Here is a 25,050-nt window from a genome sequence, read left to right as displayed (position 1 = left end):
ATCCATGCGCTGATAGATGACACAGGAGTTAAAAAAGTGAGGCTGAAATTCCTGGGGCTCTCCTAAAGATTTTTCCAAGAATTTTAAAAAGCCTCTTAAAAAACGGCGGCAGAGATCGAACGCTGTTAAGGGAGAGGAAAAGGAAAAAAAAAAAAAAAAAAAAAAAAAGAAAGGAAGAAAAAAACTTTGGCAGGCAAACAGTGTCTTACATCAATCTAGCAGTCAGCATCTATGTAGATGTTCTTTCCTCCTTTTGTGCAACACCCCTTCCCTCCTACAGACCACCCAAAGCCCTATAAATAATCCAAGGACTGTATTTTTCCTCCAGATTTCTCTTCAGACCTCAAAGGACAAATATCAGGCAAAGGAAGGGAGAGAGGGAGAAGGGAAAGTGAGGAGGGGAGAGAGAAAGAGAGAAAGAAAGAGGAAAGATGGCTAGTGAATTCAGAAAGAAAATGTTCTGGAGGGCAGTGGTGGCAGAGTTCCTGGCCATGAGCCTTTTTATTTTTATCAGCATTGGCTCGGCTCTGGGCTTCAACTTCCCTGTGGTGGGCAACAAAACATCAACGAAGTCTCAGGACAACGTGAAGGTTTCTCTGGCTTTTGGGTTATCCATCGCTACCATGGCGCAGAGCGTGGGCCACATCAGCGGGGCACACCTGAACCCGGCTGTCACCCTGGGGCTGCTGCTCAGCTGCCAGATCAGCATCTTCAAGGCGCTCATGTACATCCTCGCCCAGTGCCTGGGGGCAGTGGTGGCCACAGCCATTCTCTCGGGAGTCACCTCCTCTCTGCCACAAAACTCCCTGGGGCTTAATGCTGTAAGTAGAAACTTTTAATTCCCCCTTTACTTTCTTTTTTTTTCGAGTAGAAATGTACCTGTGGTCTACTAAGGATGTGGGGGTTCTGTTGCTGCTGGTGACCTTGGGCAGGCTGAGTGTTTATTGTAGCAGAGAATCCAGTCCTGACTGATAACCAGGATGTCATAGAGATGGTCATTCCTCCCCACCCTCATTTTGGAGCTTTAGGATATTCTGGTCGTGATCAGTTTTGCTTATGTTCAGTTTTGTACATCCAAGTTGCTGAAAGGAGGCTTTTGATGCCAATTTAACACTGAAAGCACTGGCAGTTTTATGACCTTTGGTGGTTCTGAGGCTCTCTAAGGTGACATGCTGATTAATATACCAGTGTTGTTTTGGCTTCTGTGAGTGTGGTTCATTTTGAGTAATTAATGATCTGTGTATGCTGGTGACAGCTGCAATGAAAACCCACGGGAGCAGAGAGAGGTGTGCAGCAAGAGAAATCCCATCCCTAAAGGTGTGAGCAGTACCTGTTGCATTAGGCAGAGTGCTCAGATCCTGCCTGACAGAATCCCAGCTGCCCTTTCTGTGCAGTTCTGGGCAAATATTAGACAAATCCTGAGTTCTCACATGTGAACTGGATGAAAATGTGAGGCAGCTACAGGTAACTGAGGTGCAGGTTCCAGCTCTCTCCCAGCCAGATGCTCACATCATGCTACCTAAAAACTGCCTGGCCACAGCTCCTCCTCCTCAAAATGTCATTTTGCTGTTGTTGTTGTTGCAGCATAATAGGAGGAAAAAAAAAAATGGATAAATACACTTTTAAACTTGAAATCATCCCACTGTCAGAGGCAGTGCCACAGCCTGAGCAGTGCTATAAATGGAAATTCCTTCTGGACACTTATTTGACCTGATCTCTTAAGAACAAGTATTTCACATATTTTCCTTGGCCCCTTTCTTGCACAATATTCCTGACTGCAGTTTGTAAATTGAGCTAATTTGAAATCTTTTGCCCATTTGAAGTCACAAGGGTATTTGGGACATAAAGCTGCAAATGCAACATCTCTTCTGAAATAACTTAGGCAAAAAAGCAATATGGTTTTGCATACTGTAATTTGACATTACAGTTAATTTAGAACATGGGTCAAGTTTTCAAAACAGAATAAAATCTGATATTAAGGTGATTCCTGGGCAGCTCAGTATTATCCACCCTCGTGTTACTCTGTGAATTGGCTGCTCGCCTCCCTCTGTCCTGGTGCTTGCAGCTATTCCGTCCTGCCAGTGCTTTGGAAATTTTGATGGGTTAACTCAAAACATTTTGGGGAAGAAGAGCAAATAATTTTATTGACTCCAGAAGGCTCTGGCTGTGAGTGTGATACGTGATCTTTTCCTCTGAAACCACTGACAGAGGGAACAGCTCAACCACATGGGACAGGGTGTCCGCCCAAGTGGTTTCCTCGAGAGGTCCAACAGCCATTAAACACGGGAGGTCTGGTTTTGGTAGCACTTAAGCTTGGTTTTTCCCTTTTGCTTCCATAAAATCCTGATGACTGGTTTCTTCCTCTAACCAAAGCTCTAAACCTGGCCATTTGTGAAGCTCTTCTTGCCCCTCAGTCAGTAACTCCTCAAGCTATAAAGGCAAAACCAGGCAGGGTTAAATCTCCATCATATAAACTTTACAAATCGATCAGCAATTTCTGTGCAATTAAATAACAGAATATTGTTTCTAAAAGCTCTGATCTCACTGTTTGTCATTGGAAAATGCTCAGAGTTTTGTTTCTTTTTCTTTTGCATCCAGTTATAAATGTTCTGGCTGGAGGAGCGGTGGGGAGACCCCCCTGGGGATAGCGAGGGCAGCAGCTGTTCTGCTCCCTCGTGAGGAAGAACTAGAGAGGAAAGGAAAGCAAGTCCATTCATTTCCCAGTCACAAGCCTGGAGTGGCTGGGGAGGGCTGAGGGGGACCTGGGTCTGAGCCCAAGGCATGGGGGAGCAGCAGCAGAGGGGCTGTGCTCGTGCAGAGCCGATCTCAACGGGGCACATCCTGAAACCACAGCACCAGGTGTCTCCTTCAGCAAAGAGCTGGCAAGGAGAAACCACGGAGGCACTTTTGTTGTTCTGGTTTTTAACCTGAGGACAAGGAGGGGGGGCTCAGAGATGGCAGCCCTGCCAGCTGCTCTGTCTTCCAGCCCTTCTTGTGGATAACGAGGTGTGGGTTCCCTGCTCAGAAAAGGAATAGAAATGGAGTTCTGCTTGTTTGACAAAGTTGGGAAGAGGGACTGGATGTGGGTGGTTTGTCCTCTGTTCTGACCCTGCCATGCTTTTGGAGAGGTGTTTTTTACAGGAAAAATGTGGTGGGGGCAGTGTAATGGAGTGAGTGGCCATCCAGTGCTCCCAGTGGATACTGGGTGGGGTTGCATTCCTAAACTCAGATTTCTCCTGCCTGGCTGCAGGTCCTGCACTGAGGGACCAAGCTGAGAACCCATTTCCACTGGCTCCTCCTAATGCACAGAGAATGAGAGAATCCCCTGTGGATTAGATCAAACTTTAGGTCTGTTGAGTTGCTTCCAGAGACACCCAGCTCCTCTTTGCCACGCTGAGGCTCCAGGCTTGGAAGCCTCTGCTAAATATCCAAAATTAAGTGGGACAAATCCATGTCTTGCTCATTTCACAAAGGGAAAAAAGGAAATACAATCAAATGAAGCACAAAACCCAGCCATGGACAGTACAAGGCTGAGGAGAAAGAGGGAGGATGAAAATGCAGGATGTTCCTTTAACATGCTCAGTATTAAGGTTTGGTTTACACTAAGACAAGCAAACCAGTCACACATTAGGATTTTGATCCAAAGTTTTCTTAAGTCAACAGATATATTTTTAGTTACTTTGGCTGGTCCCGAGTAAGACATTTTGGACAACACTCCGAGGTGTATTTAGATTACTGAATCCTTTTAAGACACTTAACTTCCAATATATTTTAGTAGTGGTGTGGGTTCCAAAGTAAAAACTTTGAGAATTAGAGAAGCTGGAAGAGGAGTGTGCAGTGTGTTTGCTCTTCTAAAAATTCAAATATTTTTCCTTACATCATCTTGTATCTTTTTTTGGAAGTTGAATTACTACACGTTACAAATTTCCATTAGGTAAACTGTAAGAATAGAGAATAACAAATCCAAAATGCGCTCATCTGCCAGCAGAGCTGGCTATTGTCTGGTGAGGACAGATCTGGAGTTTGGATAATGGAACAAACTACTCAGCACAGGCAGTTAATGACCAACAAAGAGCTCAAGCAGGAAAGAGGGGTGAGAGGAGACTTCTGTGCTGTAAAGTAACACAATATTTGCTGTCAAACAATGTTTGTTTGAAGAACTTTTATCCAACTTTTAAAAACATGCTCAGAAAATTTCTTTAACTCAGGTTATTTCATATTTTTATATCTATCTATCTAATAACATGAGCTAAATGTCTAGGTATATATAAATAATTAGAATTTTGTGACAAATGCAGACACTGCTTCACTATTTTCACAGTTTCATAGTTTTCTGTATTTTGGCATAGTGATGAGACTGCTAGGAAATGTGTCCCCTAACTCTCTGGGCTATAATTAGGAAACTGTTTGAAAACTCTGCGTTTGAGTTTATGATGAAAGATATTTTTTTAAAAAGTTATAAGTGGATCAAAAATTGCAGGCAAGAAAAACAGACCTGAAGGTAACATTGCTTGGGTAGATAAAGGGAAAAGAAAAACAACCAAGAATAACAAATAGGAGGGCTTGGGTTTAGAAAACACCCAGTGGACTGATAAATGTTGTTTGTGTAAAGAGCCCTTTGGAAAAGCCAGAGGAGATCTGTGGTCAGTGGATTCAGAGGTCGTTTTAAGACAGGTGAATATTCATATGGATACTATGAGTATACATATCCTGGAGTATGGAGAGTTACTTGTTGCTGGAGCACCCTTTGAACGTCTGCTGTGACTGGTTGTGTCTCTGCTGCTCCGTGGGGCTCCCCAGATCAGGAGCAGCCGTGGCAGAGTTGGTGCAGACCAGGGTGCGTTGTCCTTTGGGGATAATCACCCCATGTCCAGCTCTAGTTCTCAAAGCCAGGGAAAAAGGAGTCTTTGACTCCTCATACCAGGCCAGCATCTGCTGCTTTGAGACACCTTCCACCCTCACCAAAGGCACACCACAGAACCACAGAGTCATGGAATACTTTGGGTTGGAAGAGACCTTAAAGATCCAATCCTCTGCCATGGGCAGGGACACCTTCCACTATCCCAGGTTGCTCCAAGCCCCATCCAGCCTGGCTTTCAACACTTCCAGTGATAGGAATGAGTCTTCTTTCCATAACTATTCCCACTTGGATTGTGATCGAGCAGCAACAGAGCAACTTGGAACCTCAGTGCTGGAGATTTTTAGGTTTTTTTTCCTTTACTGTGTACATGTCCCCAGCTCCACACATATTGTGCTGCCTGGGGAGGATGAACAATCTCTTGTCTCCAGGAGAGTGGAGCATAGGATGCGATAAAATATGTGGATCCTTATAATCTGCAGATGATCTTATCTCTATGGCATCCATGCAGGTGAATTTTCTCCCAGCAAATTCCCAGTTTGCATTTCCAGTGCAAACATAATGTTGCACAAGCACTGGGAATTCCCTTTCGTGTAGTTGAGACCTGCCACACCTTTTAACGGTGTTTGTGGGTCAGCACTGAAGTGTTTATCCTGCTATTCCCCACTGGATGTTTCCCATCCTTTAGAAACTTGTCTCAGAGGGGATTCCCCACGGTAATCACCACACTCCCCACATTTGGTCCACACTAGTGGCCTTCTCACCATGGGGAGCAGGATTTGCCTGGTTGCCCTGGATGACTCAGTGTTTGCCTTGTGATTTCCCTGTCTCCTCGTGCCCGCGCCCTACGAGCCCGTTCTCCAGCCTCCAATTAAACAAAGCCGGCTCGAGTTGGAAGAACATCCAAAATAAACTGAGAGCTTGACAGTGTGAGGGGACAATTGAGTAAGTGATGCTGCTTTTCCTCTGAGTCACTGTGGAAAATTGCAGCTCCAGAGGTGCTGCTGGATGGACGAGACACGCAGCTGAGTTCCTGACCTTTAGCGCTTATTGAAAAATCCTTGGATGCCTTTTTTCCTTTCAATGCAGATTATATATCGTGCCTTTCTCAAGTCTAGGACAGTGAGCAGCTTCATTCTCCCTCTCTCTACCCTCTGCTCCGCCTATTTTACATCCAGTTTAGGCTTTTCCTGCCAACTTTGCCTCTGCTGGGACGTCTGTGGGCTTGAGGACTCAAACCTTCACAAGGGACCAGGAGCTGCTGTATCTTTTAAAATGAGAAAAAATGGTTCCTGTACATGACATTGATCTGGGATTTTTATTTCTTAACAAAGACAATAGCTCATTGTTCACTGACAGTTTTTTTGCAGCAGAGGGCTTTTAAGGCTTGCCAGCATTGTACTGAGAGGCCCCAGGCAGGGCAGGTGGGACACAGGAAAGGCACCTGCTCAAAACTGGCCACGGTCTCGGCCACTTTCTAATGAGTTCACACAGTAGCAGCAGAAACATCTGGGCTGAGACATAAACCTGATGGTTATCACCCATCCCCCAGAGAATATGGGGTTATGGCTCTAATCCTTATCTCAGATCTCAGAGCTTATTGTCTGATTTCCATTCCTGTGAAGATTTGCTTAACGCCTCTCTAATAATAGAGCCATATCCCGGGATTTTGGCAGGGAGCAGCGAGGGATGCAGCAGCACGGCATTCCTGGGACAAGGAGAGGCCCTGGGTGCTCATCCTCCTGCAGCCCAGTCCTTCTGTGCCAGAGCAGAGGAGATCAAAGTGGGTTTTGTGCCAGTGGATCCAAAGATGACCATTTGGTAAATGCTCTGCAGGCTTCAAACTAAAGGTTCTCCTCATTTATTTCTACTTAGAAATGGTAGAAATCCCTGACAGGGGTGCAGAGGGGTGTTTAAAAAAATGAGTTTCCATAAATCTAAAAACATTTGGTAGATTAGTTAGTATTGTAATACAAGTGAAGTCATGGTGGGATTTTCAGAGAATGATTTTTTCTGTTTGGTCAACTGTCAAACTAAGTAGGATTTAAGTAAAATTAATTTTCCCACCACCTTTCCTGAGTGGTCAATAAACAGTTAAAATTGGTTTCCTTTCCACAGAGATCTCTTATTTTACCAAATATATTTGTGTGTACTGTGGGTTATGTGTTTGCACACCCCCAATACACTCACACACCAGAGACAGATGGACAGAAAGATTCTTCAGATGAGATAAACCCAAATTTCAAATTTTAATTTAAACCAATTGGAAAGTTTATAAAAATACCTATTAGTAGGTGTGGGTTCTGAACCAAGATCTGACATGACAAGGACCACAGCCTGAGAACAAATGGAAATGTCCACAGCAAAAGAATGAACATTATGGATTAATTATAGTTAAATGGGTGCAATGGAAAAAAAAAACAAAAAAACAAAAAAAACCTAGGCTTTGTAGCAGGGCTCGTGGGTTTTAGCAGATAATGCAAACCTTCAGGGAGCTGAGAATAACATTTCTTTAATCAAAGAATCCTAAAAAAAATTTCACTGTCTGCATATTTTTTTTTCTGGATAGTTTTAAGTGAAGCATTTTTAAAGCAAGAATACCAAACCACCTCACAAGTACTAAAGGAAGAAAAGATAGCCCTTGAAAAATTTCCTGTTTGTCTCCAGAGGAAATTGCCTGTTTTCTTTAGGGCAGTAGTACATTTTTGCTTATTTGTCCATTCTCCAGCTTAATTGAGATAATTCAATAACAGAGGGGTCTTTACCTGGTACCACAATTGTCTCCTGGAGGTTTTTCTGGCCTGGCTGGGAACATTTTGAGCCATGAGTATTTATTAATGTGTAATTGATGGGAAAGTGCTGATCTTCCTGGCGTCCAGAGCCAGTGCTGGTGTTTGGCTGCTGCAGCTTCATTGAAGCTGAGGAGATCTGAGGCTGAGGCACAACATCAACCTGTTAAATCAAATATACAGGGCCTGACAGGCATCCTGGAGGAAACTATAAACAGCAGGAGGGCGAAAATGTGGCCTGAGAGCTCTGCAAGGCACAACTCACAGACTAGAAAGGCATAAAGAATTCCTCTGTGTGCTTCCCTGGACGCGTCCTGTGCATCCCCTCTCTAGGAACTGCGGGGAGGTGTCACAGAAAACTAAACTTTTCCAGGCTCTTGGCGCTAATTCTGTACCAAGTGGAGTCAGTGAATGCTTTCAGAGCAGAAATGTGGCACATTTCCTTACACATACACACACACAACTCCTCCTGAGGGCACTGATGGCCGCGTTTGGAATGGGTAAGGTCAGGTTTGGCCCCTTTTCCTTCCTTTGTAAAGACTTCCTTGATGAGCAAGGTGGAGAAATGAAGGAGCTGGAATTGTTCCCCCAATTCCTGAAATGCGTTGCACAGGCTCAGAGCTGCTTTTTAACCCCATGGAAATGCTGAGTTTTCAATGCTGTGCATAAGGTTGACTCGTAAATTTTGAGAACTTCACAGGTTTGTTGGAGTTTGTCTAGAAATATAAAACTAATATTACTTTGGTGAAATTGCCAGCAATTATACTATGAGGTTTGTGCAAATTCAGGTGTTATCTCATTAACAGCATAGAAAGAAAAATGCTATTTGGCTCAAAATTCAGAAATGCCCAAAATTCCCCACTGAAATACTGTTTAATTCTAGGCTGGTAATGGAAGAAATAATAAACAGCTCTGTGGTATAAACGAGGGATTCAGCTATTACAGAAAATTAACTATTTGCTTAGGTTTGGCTAGGTAAAGAAAAAAAAGTACAAAGCCTCACAATTCCTCATCCTCTGAATAGAAGTTGTTTATTTCTCAGCAGCAACATTTAACCAAAAAAAAAAAAAAAAAAAAATTCTCCCAAGCAACTTTCCCAGAGGCACATCAAAAAGTAAAAGTGTAACTAAAAAAATTGTCTGTCTCTGACCAGCTATGCTAAATATAATAATAAAATAAAAAATAATAATACAAATTTTATGTGCTCTGGTTTAATATAATAATCATTCTCCCCTCTTTCTCTCCATGGCACTACGACACAAAGCCCTGGATAATTTCTCCTCGGCCTACAGAGAGGGTGGGAGGAGGGAGCTCAGCCTTATTCCTGGAGGGTGTCTGCTGCCCAAAGAACGGAAAATATGATTTCTGCTTTGGGAATTGAATGAGTCCCCTTTAGAGCTCTTAAGGCTGTATTTATAGGAAGGATAATCTAGCAGAGGACAATATGTTTTGTCCCCAGGTTCTGCTGAATGCTTCCATTGTTGATGTAGGATACGATCCAAAGCTAATTCATAAGCAGCTTTTGAGTGCTCCTGTCATATAATTTTAAGTGAAACTCTTCAGATCTTTGCCTGTGTCTCCTTGCTAAAGAAATGAGACTTTTGTACTCCCTGAATTCCTAATACTCCATTAATGGCTGTAGAAACATCCATGTCAGAGTGATACTGTTAAATAGCAAGGGTAGAAGTGAATAACTGTAGTTAAACAGCGAGGGATGAAGTCTCTGAATCAATTTTGACTATCACTCAAGGGACGGTTTATAGCCATGGAGATGTAGGACAGACTTCCAGGAGAATAAAGGTATGTTATCAATGCAGAAATCATCAAGTTTCATGACAGAGCTGGAGCTGAAGGAGTGAGAAAAGTCAAACAAAATGACAGGCAAGATGCTGGAATGTGGCTTGGAGAGAGGTAGGGAGATGAATTTCTGAGATTACATTTGTAGAACATCCCATTAAAGAACTTTGCCAGCCAAACACTTCAATGATAGCTAGTTGGCATTAAAAAGAATGATGAATATTTCAAAAGAGGGGATGACAAAGAGAGAATGAACCATCTAAACCATAGTGAAGAGTATTCCTTATTCAGTAAAAGAAGGAAAGTCAAAGAAGGGAAATTTTCAGCCATAAGAAGAAAATGCTGCAAGACAGCAAGAATTTACTTGAATAAAATGCTAATTTCAAGAAAAATGTCTGCCATGGCAGAGAAAAGGTAATGATTTCAGTAGGATGGTAAGGACATGCAAGGAAGAGAAATGCAAGCCATTAAAAATGCCAAGACTTAAATTTTCTCCCTCAAAACCCCACCAGCAGGCAGGGCTTGCTCTGGTGTTTGATAAGAATGGGGAAAGCTGAAAAACTCCCTTGCTGAAAAATTAACTTCTGCAATTACAGAGGCCTCTTCCTTTTTTTTTTTTTTTTCTTTTTCTTTTTCTTTTTTTCTTTTCTATTCTTTTCCTTTTTTTTCTGGAACAATGAGACTGTAATCCCTGTTATATGAAAAGAAGCTGGGCCCTGGAAGCTCCAATCCAGGGCTAAGTTTGTTGGATGAGAAGGAGCTCAGCACCACGTGATGGAACCACCTTGCATAACAAAGTGTCTTATCCATATAACGGGAAACAGGTTTGAACTTGATATACTTTCACTCGTAATGAGAAAAATATGAAGCCACTGGAGAAGTACACAGTGGGGTTTACCTTGGGCCAGTTTAATTTCCTGTCCCCGTTTCTCTTCTGAAGGCGGACAACTCATAAATATCCTGTCCTTACCAAAAAAAAAAAGAAAAAAAAATCTAAAGGAAAGAAAACATACCATTAATTTGCCCAAATTATTGCTGTGGGAGTCAGTCAGCTAAACATGGCAGTTAAGGGCACTTCTGGGAAACAAATCCCATCATTCCCATCTCCTGTCTGATGTTATGGAAGTGATGTGGCCACTGCCCATTTCCTAAGACATAAAGCAGGTGTTCCTTTCAGCTAACTCTCATGTTCATGTCTAGATAACACTTTTTGGGGTTTAACACTCCTCATTTGAACGTCTCTTGAGCCACTGTGCCTTCAGTGCTTCCTTAGTTTCCAAGCAGTTGCATTGGAGTTTTGTGAATAAGATGTGATTCTGTACATTTACTGAATTATGGTAGATTTTTATTCCATGACCTTATTCAGATTCATAGCGAACTGAGGGAAAAAATCATTAATCATGGGATCATTGGGACTGGAAATGGAGGGATTCAGCTCATAAAAGGGGTGTCTACATGTTCTGCTCCTTGTCTGGGAGCTGTGACAGTCAAGGGGGGATTTTCTCACTGCAAGCTGGCGCAGCCAAGATTGATTCAGCTGATCAAATGTGTCCACAGACAGCTCTCACATCTTGCCAATGATTCAGCCCATTTCTTATGTGTGTTTCTGGTGCTTCTTCTGTCAAAGCACTGACTTAGAAATGAAGTTTAGTGGAATTATTCATGTGAACAAAAAAGGGAAAGAAGTCTGTGTAGAAAAAGGCATTGCAGTGTGGGTACAGGTCACTGGAAAGGGTTCTCTTCACCCCAGGACTGCACTGGAAGTGTCTGTGTCTTGCTTCAAAGCATTATTTTGTCTATTTAGAGACCAGAGATATTGGTCACCTTGTGTTCTGGGTATTCTCAGTAGCAGAATGGCAGATGTTAAGAACAGCTGTTGATTTTTAGTCTCTAATGTGGCCTCTAATGTGTGGAACTGCTTCCTACTAAATTCAGATTAAACTCCTGAAGCTTCTGGAGTCTCGTATTCTAAAAAATATTCCACAAAGTTTCAAGCTTTCCTTAAAAACCTGAACAACGCACAGAAATATAAAAGCAAAGGATGACAAACTCATGTTGGTTGTGTCTCCCAGGTTCTGTCAAGAGCTTAAACCAGCAGATTCAAAAGGTGCAAAATGTTATCTGGGTTTGGAAATCCTCTGTGAATAAGGTTGATAAATATAAATATGCACATGTACATGTACATTTTAACTTGGCACAAGGAAATGTGCCTTCCTATTCCCTTTCTAAAGCTTTTCTGGGGTGTGCTTGGGAGGGTGAACCCTGGTGCTGTTCCATGTGTACCATGGATGGTCCAGGCTGATGCTGCAGGGATAATTTAGCTCTGATAAGGTGGCAAATAAATACTCTGTTATCCTACACTTCCACACTGCAGATCCACAGGCTCCAGCAAAGCAGGACATCCAAGGTTTGCCTGGGTTTGTCCTGTTTTGGAATATGGCCCAGAGTCCTTGCTCTCACAGTGGAACCTTAACGCTCCTGGCAGGCTGTGTAAAATTACCCAGCTGGAGGAAAGCAAAAGGTTTCCTATGACATTTCCAGGTTTTCTTTGATTCCACACAGCCCATCAATAAGTGTTGATTAGCAGGGAGAATGACCTCAAGTCACGTCAGCTGTAGGATGTGTTTTTCCTGGAGGGAAAGGAAGAATATGATTTCCGTCTCTTGAAGATAAGGATTATCACAGGTTTTTAAAGAATAATTTTGCTCTTATTTTTTTTTTTTTTATAGAAGTCCTTCAAGTGAAGAGAAAGCCCAGTGTTTAATCTCTTCAAATGTCAAGGTTTTGTCAAATGCTAACATTGATGTGTCAGACTTCAGCTCTGGGTTCTCTGGGGCTGCATTATGATAGAAAAGAATTTGATTTCTTATCTGCTTCTGGGCATGTGCACATCAGCCACATATTTGTTAAGACACCAGGCTTTTAACTTTGTCCAATTGGCCTTCCAAATGTAAGAGAAGATTTTCCAGAGAGTATATAGTCCAGATTCTTAAATTGGTTTTGATACAAGGAAATATGCTGTAAGCCTAATTTGTTGAGAGACATATAAATCCCACTGTCTCTACAGTGAAAAGAAAAAAAAAAAAGTGTATATTTTGCTTCTTTTAAAAATATATTAATTGCTTTTACAAAAGAAATATGATATTAATTCAGAGATAATCAAGCAGGAATTTCTGGATCCTGCAATTTTCAGTGCATCTCAAATGGATGCATTTATGTCAGACTCATACTTCTCACATGTAAGTTCTAATAATGAGGAAGGCTTCATGAATGGATTTCAGTTTCTATTCCATGGATGCTGAAGGAACCAAAACACCCATCCTTTCAATCAGAATTCCCTTCTATTTGTGGACAGAGTACATCCAGCTCAGAGGATATTGCTCCTGCATGTTAAAGAACAATTTATAAAAATACATTATTAGTGTTTCAGATTAGCCGGATTTAAAAGTAAGATTCATGCTGAGGAAAGAATCAGATGACTTTTTTTTTTTTTTTTTCATTGCTTAGGAATTTGATATTAGACTTCGTTAAAGAGAAGAAACAAGAAATGTGAACAACACCTGTGGAAAGTGAAAGAGTTCAGTTAACCATCGTTAAGTTTTAAGGTTTTTCAAGTATTAGCTTTGGGGAAATTAGGGCATAAACCACAGAACCAGATTAATAGCAGGATTTCCCGTGGTTTCATTGTTCTGGACAGGTCACAATAACATGTAATTATGTTTTTTTGTTATGTATGACCCAGCAGTTTTTAACACAGAGGCTCTGACAGATGTGATAACCTACTGATAGCACAAATTAATATAAGTTTTGCAGAGTTTGCTTCCTACTCTGAGTCACATTCTCAGTTCTCTGGCCTGTGGCCAAGCTCATGTTTCATCCCATCCATGCAAATGAGCTATTTCTGCTTAACACCAAATTATTCAGCTCAAGACTTGCCTTGCCTTAATGAAGACACCATTGCATACAGCAATTAAAAGCAGAACTCAAAACTTGTTATAACATCAAATGCTTTACCTCCATGGTTTCTTGTTAGGCACAAGTTTTTAGCAGTACTCCTGAAATATGACAGCATATCTGCTCTGTAATGTCCATTTATGGGAATCACCATGGTTTCAATATGTTCTACAGCATTTACAAGAGACTCTACTGATTTCATGCCTAATAATACAATTGGAATATTTATCTCTGACAGTTTGAGCTTTTCTAGATAATCTAATTCAGTAGGAAATTGAAACACTCCCATTTAGCCCCTTGGGATTCCTCAGCTGGGGACTTTCTTTATGTATCCCAAAGATGTTAAATGAGATTCAGTTTGAGTCTAGGACAGCAAAAAGTAGTTCACCTGTGAGTTAGGTGTCTAAGCTCTTTGTAGTCAAATGATATATATATAAAAATAAATGACAGAGCTTTCAAATGTTCCCCGTCATTTCATCAGGTGAATGGATCTTGTCTCCATTGACTACACCATTATCTGTGCAAATTAGAGATAGGTTGACTAAATATTAATATCTAAATAGTTTTTACGTACTTGTGGTGTTCTGTCACATCTGCCAGTCCCACATGAAGTCCGTGGGAATCTCAGGGTATTTCCAGTGGCATTAGAGGCAAATTTTCAGGCAATTAATTCAAAGTATAGGTGGAATATTTATATTTGAATATTAATGTGTAAATCCCTAAAGCAATGAGTGACTGTCCTAAGGCACCACAGCTCACTTCTGTATAAGTAAACTCTGCTGAGTTTACTTATACAGAAAAAGTATACTTTACTTATATATAATATATATATATATACTTTACAGAAAAGTTTACTTTTCTGGCTGATTTGTTTCTCACATGTAGGTCAGTTACACTCTCATTGTGCCCAGTGGCTGAGACTTCACTTTGGCTGAATTGTGAACCAGCCACATTGGATCAAAAAAAGCTTCTTATACCTAGGCTTGACTACAGCAGGGAGTGTTTCAAAACTAAGTTCTCTACAATTTTTTCTATTCCTTCCTATTTTTTCCCCTGTTAAGCAAAAGGAACCCCAGGAGAGAAATGGATGTGCAGGCCTGTATTTTCATATCGAGGAAATAGACACCGCAGAGCTTTGTTACACTGGTTGAAGTCATACAGGAATATGAGATAACATTTTCCTTCTCGCCTCCATGCAGCTTTCAGAGGGAATCAACGCAGGCCAAGGGCTGGGAATTGAAATCATTGCCACCTTCCAGCTGGTGCTGTGTGTCCTGGCCACCACAGACCGGAGAAGGAACGACGTCTCGGGGTCGGCACCTTTGGCCATTGGTCTCTCCGTTGCCTTGGGACATCTTCTCGCTGTAAGTTTTAGCCCTCAGAGGTTAAATCTGCCCACCTCGGGGTGGGCCAGTGAAGGCAGGGAGATGATGGGCAAGCTTCATCTGTGCCTCACCTCTGGCTCTCTTTCCACCTCCCAGATTGATTACACCGGCTGTGGAATTAACCCAGCCAGATCTTTCGGCTCAGCGCTCATTGCCAACAACTTTGAAAATCACTGGGTAAGTTGAGTAAACTTGTTTAACTCACAAGAGGCTCTGAAAACACATGACCTACAAGATCAGAAACGTTTCAACACATATCATTAGGACCAAGTCAGAGAGGTGGCATTTCTGTTTCATTTAGCAAAAAATATTCTCCTTTTAATCCTGACCAACCTCAGACAAACAAAAAGTCCTCAGGCTCATTCAGCCTCTGCACTCAAAGCAATACAGTAGATTTTCTTTGGTTATTCCCCTTTGTATTTATTTATTTCAAACATTTTAATTGTTGAAGCCTTACTACACAGAATCCTGTATTGTGTATTTATTGCTTAAACTAAGTTTGTAAAGTGCTACTGCTTAATCTGGTAAAACTCAATTTAGAAAGATTCTTAAGCATGTTTATAAACTGAAATGGATCATCCAATACTTAAGAGCTAATAAAATGTTCAGTATCTTAAAGCTGAGTGTCTGCTTATCTGTTTTCAAGGATAAGAGCTCTGGAAACACAAAAAATTTTAGATTATTCCTTGTGTTAGATGTGGTTAAAATGAGTTTCTTCACAAAAATTTACTTATTTTGCCAAAGCTCAATAAAGAAGGCTGATATAAAGTTGTAAATGAGCATGTGTTCTTGAATATATAAATGGGGCTTGTTCCAACTCTCCTACTCACGATTTTGGCAGCCCGTTGCATAGGAGCAGGTGGAAATTTAGTGGTAATACAGTGGGGTTGTGAAAATTTTGGATACGGATTCCATTTTAACCTAAAGAGTAAAACTTAATAAGAGGACACTGGGGAAATTTTGGTGGTGTCTACCACTTGAACATTATTATTAGGACACTAAAGGGAAGTAACTAAGTGAAGACTTAATATTTTCAGAATTTAATAGGAAGCAACTAAGTGAAGACTTAATATTTTCAGAATTTAATAGAAAAATTATTATTGTTTGTAGAGACAGAAGAAGATAGAGGTAGTAATTTGTGTTAAACTACTGATATTGTTGAATAAAAGAGTTTTTAGACTCCACAGTGCTTTGGCCCCGCAAAGTCTTCAATATCTTCTGTTATTTCTAACAAAATCAACTTGCCTACTAAAATCCTTTTATTACCTCTCCTTCTAAATTTTAATTTTCTCAAGTGGTTAGGCCACTTCAATCACAGCAATTTCACCACCTAAGCAGCCTCCAGTGGCAAATTAGGCCCCTAATTAGGTGCTCATTAAGTATTACTTTCAAATTCACCTATCACTGGAATTTAATAGGAGAATGGAAATTAATGCCCTGTTGTTTTAGAAATTATGCTCCCCTGCCAAGTCTATCTGGAGCAGCAGAGATGTTTGAGCAGTAGGTAACTGATTTTAAATATCACAACTTGACAACACAGTCACAGTTCTTCGCCCCTGGGTCTATCACCAATTCATGGCGACAAATCCCTGTTTTGATGCCATGTGGTTAAGTCAACATTCCAGGTGGATAGGCTGCAAATTTCACAGTGAGAATCCTCAGAGGAGCTTCAAATGCAGAAATACCCGATGCACTGACTTGGATTTGTATTCCAGATTTTCTGGGTTGGCCCAATCATCGGAGGAGCAAGTGCTGCCCTGATTTACGACTTCATCCTGGCGCCCAGAACCAGCGACCTCACCGACCGCATGAAGGTGTGGACCAGTGGCCAAGTAGAAGAGTATGACCTGGAAGGGGATGATATGAACTCCCGAGTTGAAATGAAGCCAAAATAAGGAAGAGCATGGAGAGAGGGGAGAAAAAAAAAAAAAAAGAAAAAAAGCAGAAAAAAAAAAAATGCAGCACATTGGTTTCCGAAGATTTTATCAGTGTTATAGACTCTTTGTAAACCAGCAAGCAGTACTTTGGTATTTTTAATTCAATACAGTTTTCCTTTTTTTTTTTTTTATTTTTTTTGGCCCCCAATCCTAATAGCGTTTTTTATATCTGGGGTTTTTCAATTACAGAGCCTTTGGGTTGAGAAGTCATGACCTAAATAAGTTGGGGTGAAGTTTATTTAGGTCACCTTTGCATGACATAAATAAAATGGGCTGGAGTTGAACCCAATGTCCTGGGTTTTAACCCTAAACCAAGACACTCCTCCATTGGTACCACCCAATTTTGAGTTGTTTTTAGCATGGGGGGGTTCTCCTTCTACATCACTCAGTAATGATAAGTAGTTCCAATGACCAGTTTGTTTTCTGAAAGAATAGATCTTGAGGACAGAGAACCATCTGTACTATTAACAGAGGCCTTACTCCTGTAAAAACAGTATTTATACAAACATGCAAGGCTGGCATCTAATGCCACCAATGAATGGGAAAAAAACCCAGTCTCAAATCAGTGTCCAAAAGCATCTTTTGGAATGAAAGGTTACTAAAGGTTAGTTGCTAGGTAAAATTAACCATAATTTCCCAAATGATCTATCAATTTTGAGAAAAAGGTCCAGAAAAGTTAGGCAGGGTAAGAATTTCCAGAGTCACAGGATCTTTCAGATTTTCTAGTGTTTCATTCTCCCTGAACCTGCATCCAGCTGCTTGTGAGGGGAGAGTGTATGTGACAAAAAAAAAAAAAAAAAAGATATATTTCCCCCTGGGAAGTAATAACTAGAATTCAAATTGGAGAGTAACAACGATGCCAACAGGAGTGACGTGGTGCCAATGTGTAAACAGGATCTGATGGTTCCTATGACTACTCTGCTTTTGTTCACCTGGTGTAATTTATCTGGTGATTTTAAGGAAAACAAGGAGGAAAGAAATCCCCTTTCTCTCTGACCCCATTCCAACAGCCAGCACTGTGGCATTCAGGGACCACAAACAGATGTACACACGGTTTATTTTCTAATGAGGGGCAAATACATACCTGTAAGTCCATTTTGGGGGTGGTTGCTTTGTTTTTATATATATATATATATATATATATAAATGTTTATATATATGTTTTATACAGAAAGCCTAGTGTACTGTTTTGTAAGAAAATAAGAGCATAAAGACAAGTGGAACGAATTGCAGCAGTGCTTAGCGAAATAAGCAACACTGGAAACAAGAAAGAAAATTAACACTCTAAACGACATGGAAAATTATTTTCTGTTTAAATGTGTGTGTGTGTCTGTGCTACTTATGATTTCCTGAGTAACCCAAAGCATTACCTGATCTTACCAACTAACTACAGAATATAGTTAAAGCAGATCCGTGCTGAAATACTTGTTCTGCACTAAAGAGTTTTCCATAAGAAATGAGGCCCAGAGGAACTGACAGAAAATCAGCACATTCCAGCATTCAGCAATCCCCCAGAGGTAATGGGATGGATTCTCCTCTCTGAGAGACAGTGTGGGATTGGGAGGTGAGGTAGGATTGGCATAGGAATCTGATCATTCCATCAATTTGAGTAGATGGTCAAAGAAAAAAGAATAAAAATGAAAATCGCCAGCAAAATAAAGCAGAATATATTTTATCTTTCTTGTCTACATTTGGTGTGCTATCCCATGTATTGCCAATGTACATAGAGCATGATTGGATTTTGGGGTGGTTTAAAAATAAACAAAATCAGTTGTGCTAACATACGAACTTCTCATGATTCTTCATTTTTAATTTCCCATGTAATTCAATTGAATTTTCTACACCATTTTTCAGGTGTCTGCCTGTAAGACTGAGCCAATTTCTGCTTTTCCATTCTTCACTTGGTGCTGCCCATTATGGAAAGGAATGTTCTTTGTTTTCACGGCAGGCAAAGCAGATCTTCACTGAACTCTTCCAAATTATACTTAGAAATGAAGCAGAGTACCAGGATCTTGTACCCACTTTCTAGAATATCTTTCCAATTTTATCTGCTATTATCCCAGTGCCTCCATGGACTCCCAATTAACCCTTTTTTTTGCCTTACAGGGTCTCTGAGCCAGAGAGAGATCCAGAACAGTTGCAGAACTCACTTGCAGTAAATAGTTTATTTTGACAAAGAGTTAATGGTGCAGAGAATGGGAAATTCACAATTTGTTCCTTGGTCTACACCTTGCAAAGAACTTGGCTTATTCTTTTATGCTTCAAAGTCCAAACCTGTGAAGACAAAAACCACTCTCTTTCCATTTGGGTTATGATAGGACTGCACCATATTAGCTACTCTAGCTTATGATCACTAAAATAGTAAATAAAATTTAAGACGTACAATAATTGTTTCACAAGTGAAGAAAAACAACAAACATAAAAAACAAATCAAAGTAAACAAAGTGTGATTTGTTGGTGTATTTTGTAGAATAATAGAATCGTTGAAAGTTTTGTGTTGGAAGGGACTTTAAAGATCACCAAATTCCAATCCCCTGCTGTGGGTAGAGACTATTTCCACTAGACCTTGCATTCACAGTGATAATGCTTAAATAATTAATAGTAAAGCTCTTAAGAAAATTAAATTTAAAAAAAAGAAAAATGTTTTTAAGGTGAATTCCAGGCTTAAACCCTTCCATTCTTCTAAAAGAAGGAGTGGTATATTTTAAAGTGCTTTTGTAGCACTTAGACCCTGAACTGAGAGCAGGGATTCAGGCCATGGCTGCTAATGGTGCTCCCATTCCTGGCACAAATGGTTTTGCTTTGTGCTAGACAAGCACCCTTCAAAGTTATCATCAGCTCATTAAAATAGTTGAAACTTATCCAGCAAAGGAATTAAAGGCATGAAGCAGCAAGTATCGAAACCCACTAACAAGTGTCAAGTGGGCAAATGGGATCACCCAGAAACTCAAGAAAATGTCCCTGACAAAATAAGCCTGGGACACGCTTGTTCAAACAGCTCCTGGAGAGCTCCTGATCCATGGGCTAACAGGGGCTGTCTGTGCCCTGGCTCTGATTCCCTGGGCACAAACCTCTGTATTTATCACACATTATAACAGGAAAAGGCTACAGAACCCTGGAATGGTTTGGATTGGAGGGGAACTTAAACATCATCTAGTTCCAAACCCTAGGAACACCTGGGGACTCCTTCCATTACTCCAGGCTGCTCCAATCCCCATCCTGGCTGGCCTTGAAGATTTCCAGGGATGGAGCAGCCACAGCTTCTCTGGGCACCCTGTGCCAGGGCCTGCCCACCCTCACAGGGAGGATGATAAAGGGTGGATGCTTCCCTAGATTATCCAGGAACCACCTACCATGGTCTCAGTCCCAGCCCTCAGGTGCCCCCCAGCATCCCAAACACCTACACTCTCTGCACAGCAAAAAACACAAGGAAACATTCCCGAGTCCAGGAACACACAGTGCCTCTATGAGCCATCCCAAATCTCCCACATTTTTCCTGGGCAAAGCTGAGCAAAGCAAAGACCATCCAGTTTGCTTTTTCTGAGGGCAGGTTGCCATCCCAGGAGTGTGCAGGGGTTCCCACTCTGTGGTTTGCACAGGTGACAAAGCATCCTCTGCTTATTCCAACACAAGACAATTTACAAAATTTACAATTTACAATTCACAAAAAGCCTGAGGAAGGTGCTTTGGATTCATCCCAGAGAAACCCCTGTTGCTACACTGACTCTGGAGACAATCTAGGGAGATTTGGGCCCTAACTTCACCCACCTATCTTTAGAACTAAATGCATATTCTGCCTCCCCATTGTAACTGCAGCAATTTAATTTAAGATTTCATCTTGCTCAACTCTACGTAGACTTTTAACACGTGCAAGGAAAGAAAGGCAATTGAAACCTAACATAATGACATCCAGCACTCCAGGAAGCTTCCATTGTCCCCCCATATCCACCAGCTGCACCAGTCACAATTCACAGCTTAATGTTTTTAAAAATTAGGGTAACACAATAATACAAATATAGAGTTTTTCGTGGTATTTCAATGTTTTTGCTGCTTTTACCCAACTGAAGTTTGGACGTGCCAAGTACCACACAATAAATTATATTAGGAATATGGATGTTATGATTCAGTTAGAGTCTGGGCTTGTGTAAACATCTGTGTGCAAACATTTGTGTCAAGAATGGTTCTGGGTTTCATTCAAGCTTGATGCTCTTGAAAGTACCAAATATTTTGTATAGAAGTTGTCTGACATTACCTAAATCAACCCAGAATTCTTTCTGGGGGCAAATATATCATTTTATAGACTTTCCAAAGCTGAATCATCAAACAGAAATTCTCCTTAAATAGATTAATTGCTAATGAGACATTAGCCATCCATGAGATAATAAACCTTCGCTTTAGGTTCTTGAAGTTAATTTGCCAGGCAGGGCTTTGAATGATGTTCCTGAGAAGGAAAAATCCCTGTTAACTTCAAGGTTTCCCTTTACTATTGGAATGTAAAACTTTCCAGGGACCTGTACTCCTGACCACTCCCATGTAGCCATGGATGCCTGCCCGTGGCCATTCCTGTTCCTCTACAGGCCTGCTGCCTGTAATTCTGTGATAAATTACTGCATAATCCAGAATTTGGTAAGGGCAGAGCACAAAATAAACAGAGGAACACAGAATGGATGGAGGGAAGTGACACGGGGCACACAAGGTGACTAGTTTGTGGTTTTTAATAGCACTCAGAAAAATTTATTCTCCTTTCACCTCTATGCCCTACTGCCCCAGAGCCATACCTGTTTGAATGAGAGCTTTTCACCTTTTTCAGTAATTTTGCTATCAGGTTTATGGGTTGGGATAAAAAAAAGAACACCAGAAACTCAATACACTCCCCTGCTCATGATTTCCTGAACTTCCTGATCTGTCATGCTCTAAAGTTTGCCATGAATTGCCCTCATTGTGCCTTTTCCTCTGTTTTGTTTCTATTCTTGTCTTAGAGAAGGAATTGAGAAGCTGGTGGAAAATGATCAGTGTAGTGATAATATTGGCCCATTTTTTGTAGCGTTTCTAGAAAATGTTTGCCTCTTTCTGATATTTTCCTTTACACTTTATTTTCAAGAGAAAGACCATTATCAGTTAGAGCTGATCCCTCCATTTCATCTCCCTTCAGCTTGTGCTCAGTTCCCTGCACTAAAGGGTGTATCCTTACTCCTGGACAAAAACCTGGAGGGACCATTTATTAATTTTTTCATTGCCATTGAAAGCAAACAGAACAATGTTTCCTGGCAGAATGGGAGCCAAACAGCAGCCCTTGACTAAAAGTGGCTGTTAAGTGCAATTGCTGGAAACAGTCATAGTTTTTTTTTATTTTGTTTCTCCCCTGAAAAGTAAATGGAGCACTTGCAGGTACAAATCTGTCCAAAAGACAGGTGTAACTAAAAACAACAAGCTGCAGCACACACTTGATTTCCTTTGGGGATCTCCAACTTTTCCTTGTTTCACCATTTCACATTATTACTTAATCAAGAAGAACCTGGCATGAAATAAAGGGAGAGAGAGAAATGATGGGTCTGCCTGATGCTGTATCCTATCAGTTCTGAGTGGGAAGTGTTACTGTGTTTTCTGTCTTGGAGCCAGATCTGATTTGCTCAAAATTATTTAACATTTTCAAGGAGTGAGAGAGGAACTAAATTATATTCCTATCTGGCTTTACAGTGGTTTGTGTTGTCATGGCAATGTGAAATGTTTTTTTTGTGATAGGAGGGAGAGGCCATTAATGCTTTCATGTGGGCTGTAAGAGACCTGACCTCAGCTCCATCTGGTCAAGACTCAAGTCAGGCAAGGGAGTAAATCTCAAACACTTACTCCAACCTGTGAAAGCCAAAAGACCTGTGACATTCCAATTTTACACATATTCCTTGCTAATCAGTGTTATTCAATTTCTGTTAATCTTCAAAGTGTGCTTCAATGAGCCTTTCCTTGTAAACATTATTGAAAAAGAGACCTGATCTATAGACTGATTTATTTGCCACACTTTTTTTTTTCTCCATTTGTGTCATTGCTGAGGCTGCCAGATTTACATCATGTTTAATTAATCTTTGCCTAGAAAATGCACAGAAAATGCTTTATGACTCCAGGTTCACATTTCCATTCCCATGGCTTGTAGGGAAAAGACTGGAAGGAATGGGGGAGTTGTACTTCACTACTGAAAATAAAATGAAGCAAACACCTGCTCAAGAATTTTCAAGATTTGCCATATGCAGCTTGGATGAAACCACCTTGGAATGGGAGGAGTAGATTTTAGTTATTTTATTAGAAGTCGTATCATACTACTTGCTTTTGGCTCTAGGAGACAAGAAATTGATAATTTTAATCACTACTATAAACATATCCTGAAATTATCTATCTTGGTGACATTTTAGGAGGGTGTCACTCTCAGTTGTCACCTCTCTCTGCCCAGTATGTGCACAGAAAAGAGCTTTTCCAAAACTGAACTCCAGCAAGGTGAGGGACACCTTTGGTCCTCCTGTTAGGGGCAGTCTGGCAGCGGCTGTTTTTGGAGAAATGACCCATTTCTGTCTCCTGCTCAAGCTTTGGCAGCAGTGAAGCTCTGAATCTGCTCAGAACTTGAACTTTTGTCTTTGAGGGGCCTTAAAGACAACCTGGTGTCTCTCTGAACACTCAAGTGATTTTGGCGCTTAGGATTTGCATGTTTGAGTTGTGTTTATGTCTTCACTCAAGTATTTTGACTCGTCACATGAGGATTTCTCACATGGATTTTCAAGCACTTCATGCTTCTATTGCATCTGACCTTTTGTCAAAACATTCAGAGTGGTTAATTATTATGCTGTGGTCTCCACTGCATGAACAATAACCTCTTTCTTTCCCTAAAGGATTGTTTGTCCAATTAACTGCTTTTGTCCGATATTGTTAAAAAGCCTTGACTTTGGCTCCTTGATACATAATAGCTCTTTCCTGAACCCATTCAAACATTGAATTCATTGTTAAATTTTAATAATGACCTCAGAAAAACTGTAGGGTTTCACCACCATGTATTTATTCCAAATATAAACCATCATAAATGGCCTAAATAGTGCCCAGTCCTATGAGCTTTGCTTAGTAAAGTCACTTGGCTGTTTTGCATGAATAAAGAAAATGGAATAAAAATGGAAGAGCTGCAATGTCTGTGGATTTAATTAATTGGAAATGTATGGGATTTGGTGGTAGCTGAGGTATGGAAATCAGTGGGATCCCACACTGTGCCAGGCTGGATTCTCAGACTGCCATCTGACTTCCATGTGACTCAGTAAAAAGTGGGCATGTAGGTGTATAAAACTGTGCCTGGAGTCTTACAAAGGGACAAGCACAGATGTGGGCCAGATCTATGTAAAATTACTGATGAGTCTGTGTGGAACAAACATCTCCAACTCTTGTTATCCCAGTGAAGATGTAAAACAATTCTTGGATGAGTTTTGATGGAGACACAGGTGGCAGCTGATATTAAATTCACAGACATGATTTGGACAGATGTTTTTATTGTTTCATTCAGCGCTTTGGGTTTTTTTTTTAAATTACAATTTTTTATGTGGGAGGGAAATATTATCTTTTCAAACAGCATCTGTGAATGTTTTGAAGTAGATTATTATTTTTAATAACATTAGGACACTGTACAATTCTGTTATTCCAGGGAAGATGTATTTTGACTTGCAAGCCAATACTTATAAATTTAAATGTTGGCAAGGCAGGAGTTCACGTGTGAGCTGATTTTCTAAATGCCCAATAAAGTCACTGCAAGTCTACTGAATTCACTTAGTGAAACATGAAAACTCTTCAGATGATAAAATTATGTTTAACTGGATAACTGGAAACTTCCCTGACAATATTGGTGGGATCCTGATAGACTCTAGCAGAAATCTGTCTCCTTTGTGTATGCCTATACAGTTTTATACAATCAGGACACCAAGACAGGATCTGTAGTTTTGAACAGAATATTTTTTTAAAATCACAAAAATTCCAACAACAAAAAAAAGCATTTGCAATATTTGACATGGATATTTACAATCCAGCTTTTATCTTATAGCTGAGTTTGACATCTAAAAGGCAAATATATGAATTATCAAAAATAAAATGTATTTCCTTGACAGAATGACAAGAACTGGAGGAGACTTTAAATGTAGTCTTGTCTGGTGAGAAAGAAGGATTTTATATTCAACTGTGTCAACTGCCTTTCGATCACATCTAGATATAGACAGAAATTATTTGCCTGTACTGAAATAGAAATCCAGCAGAAGACTAAAATTTTAGTACACAGTTGCCTGATTAATCCGTGCCTCAGGCTGGTGGAGGCA

At 40.5% G+C, this 25,050-nt stretch overlaps 1 protein-coding gene across 1 annotated transcript; it reads left to right on the top strand.

Moving 5' to 3' along the window:
• The first annotated feature begins 320 nt into the window (after window positions 1-320).
• Window positions 321-18,504, top strand: AQP1 (aquaporin 1 (Colton blood group)). Its single transcript, XM_058831861.1, has 4 exons — window positions 321-821; window positions 14,598-14,762; window positions 14,880-14,960; window positions 16,499-18,504. Exons 1-4 carry the CDS (start codon window positions 432-434, stop codon window positions 16,676-16,678), a joined length of 816 nt encoding a protein of 271 aa, XP_058687844.1. The 5' UTR covers window positions 321-431; the 3' UTR covers window positions 16,679-18,504.
• The last annotated feature ends 6,546 nt before the right edge of the window (window positions 18,505-25,050 follow it).

Source organism: Poecile atricapillus, chromosome 2, assembly GCF_030490865.1.
Source record: "Poecile atricapillus isolate bPoeAtr1 chromosome 2, bPoeAtr1.hap1, whole genome shotgun sequence".
NCBI lineage: Eukaryota > Metazoa > Chordata > Aves > Passeriformes > Paridae > Poecile > Poecile atricapillus.
The sequence above is the reverse complement of the archived record's forward strand: the minus strand, read 5'-3'. Positions and strand labels throughout refer to the sequence as shown.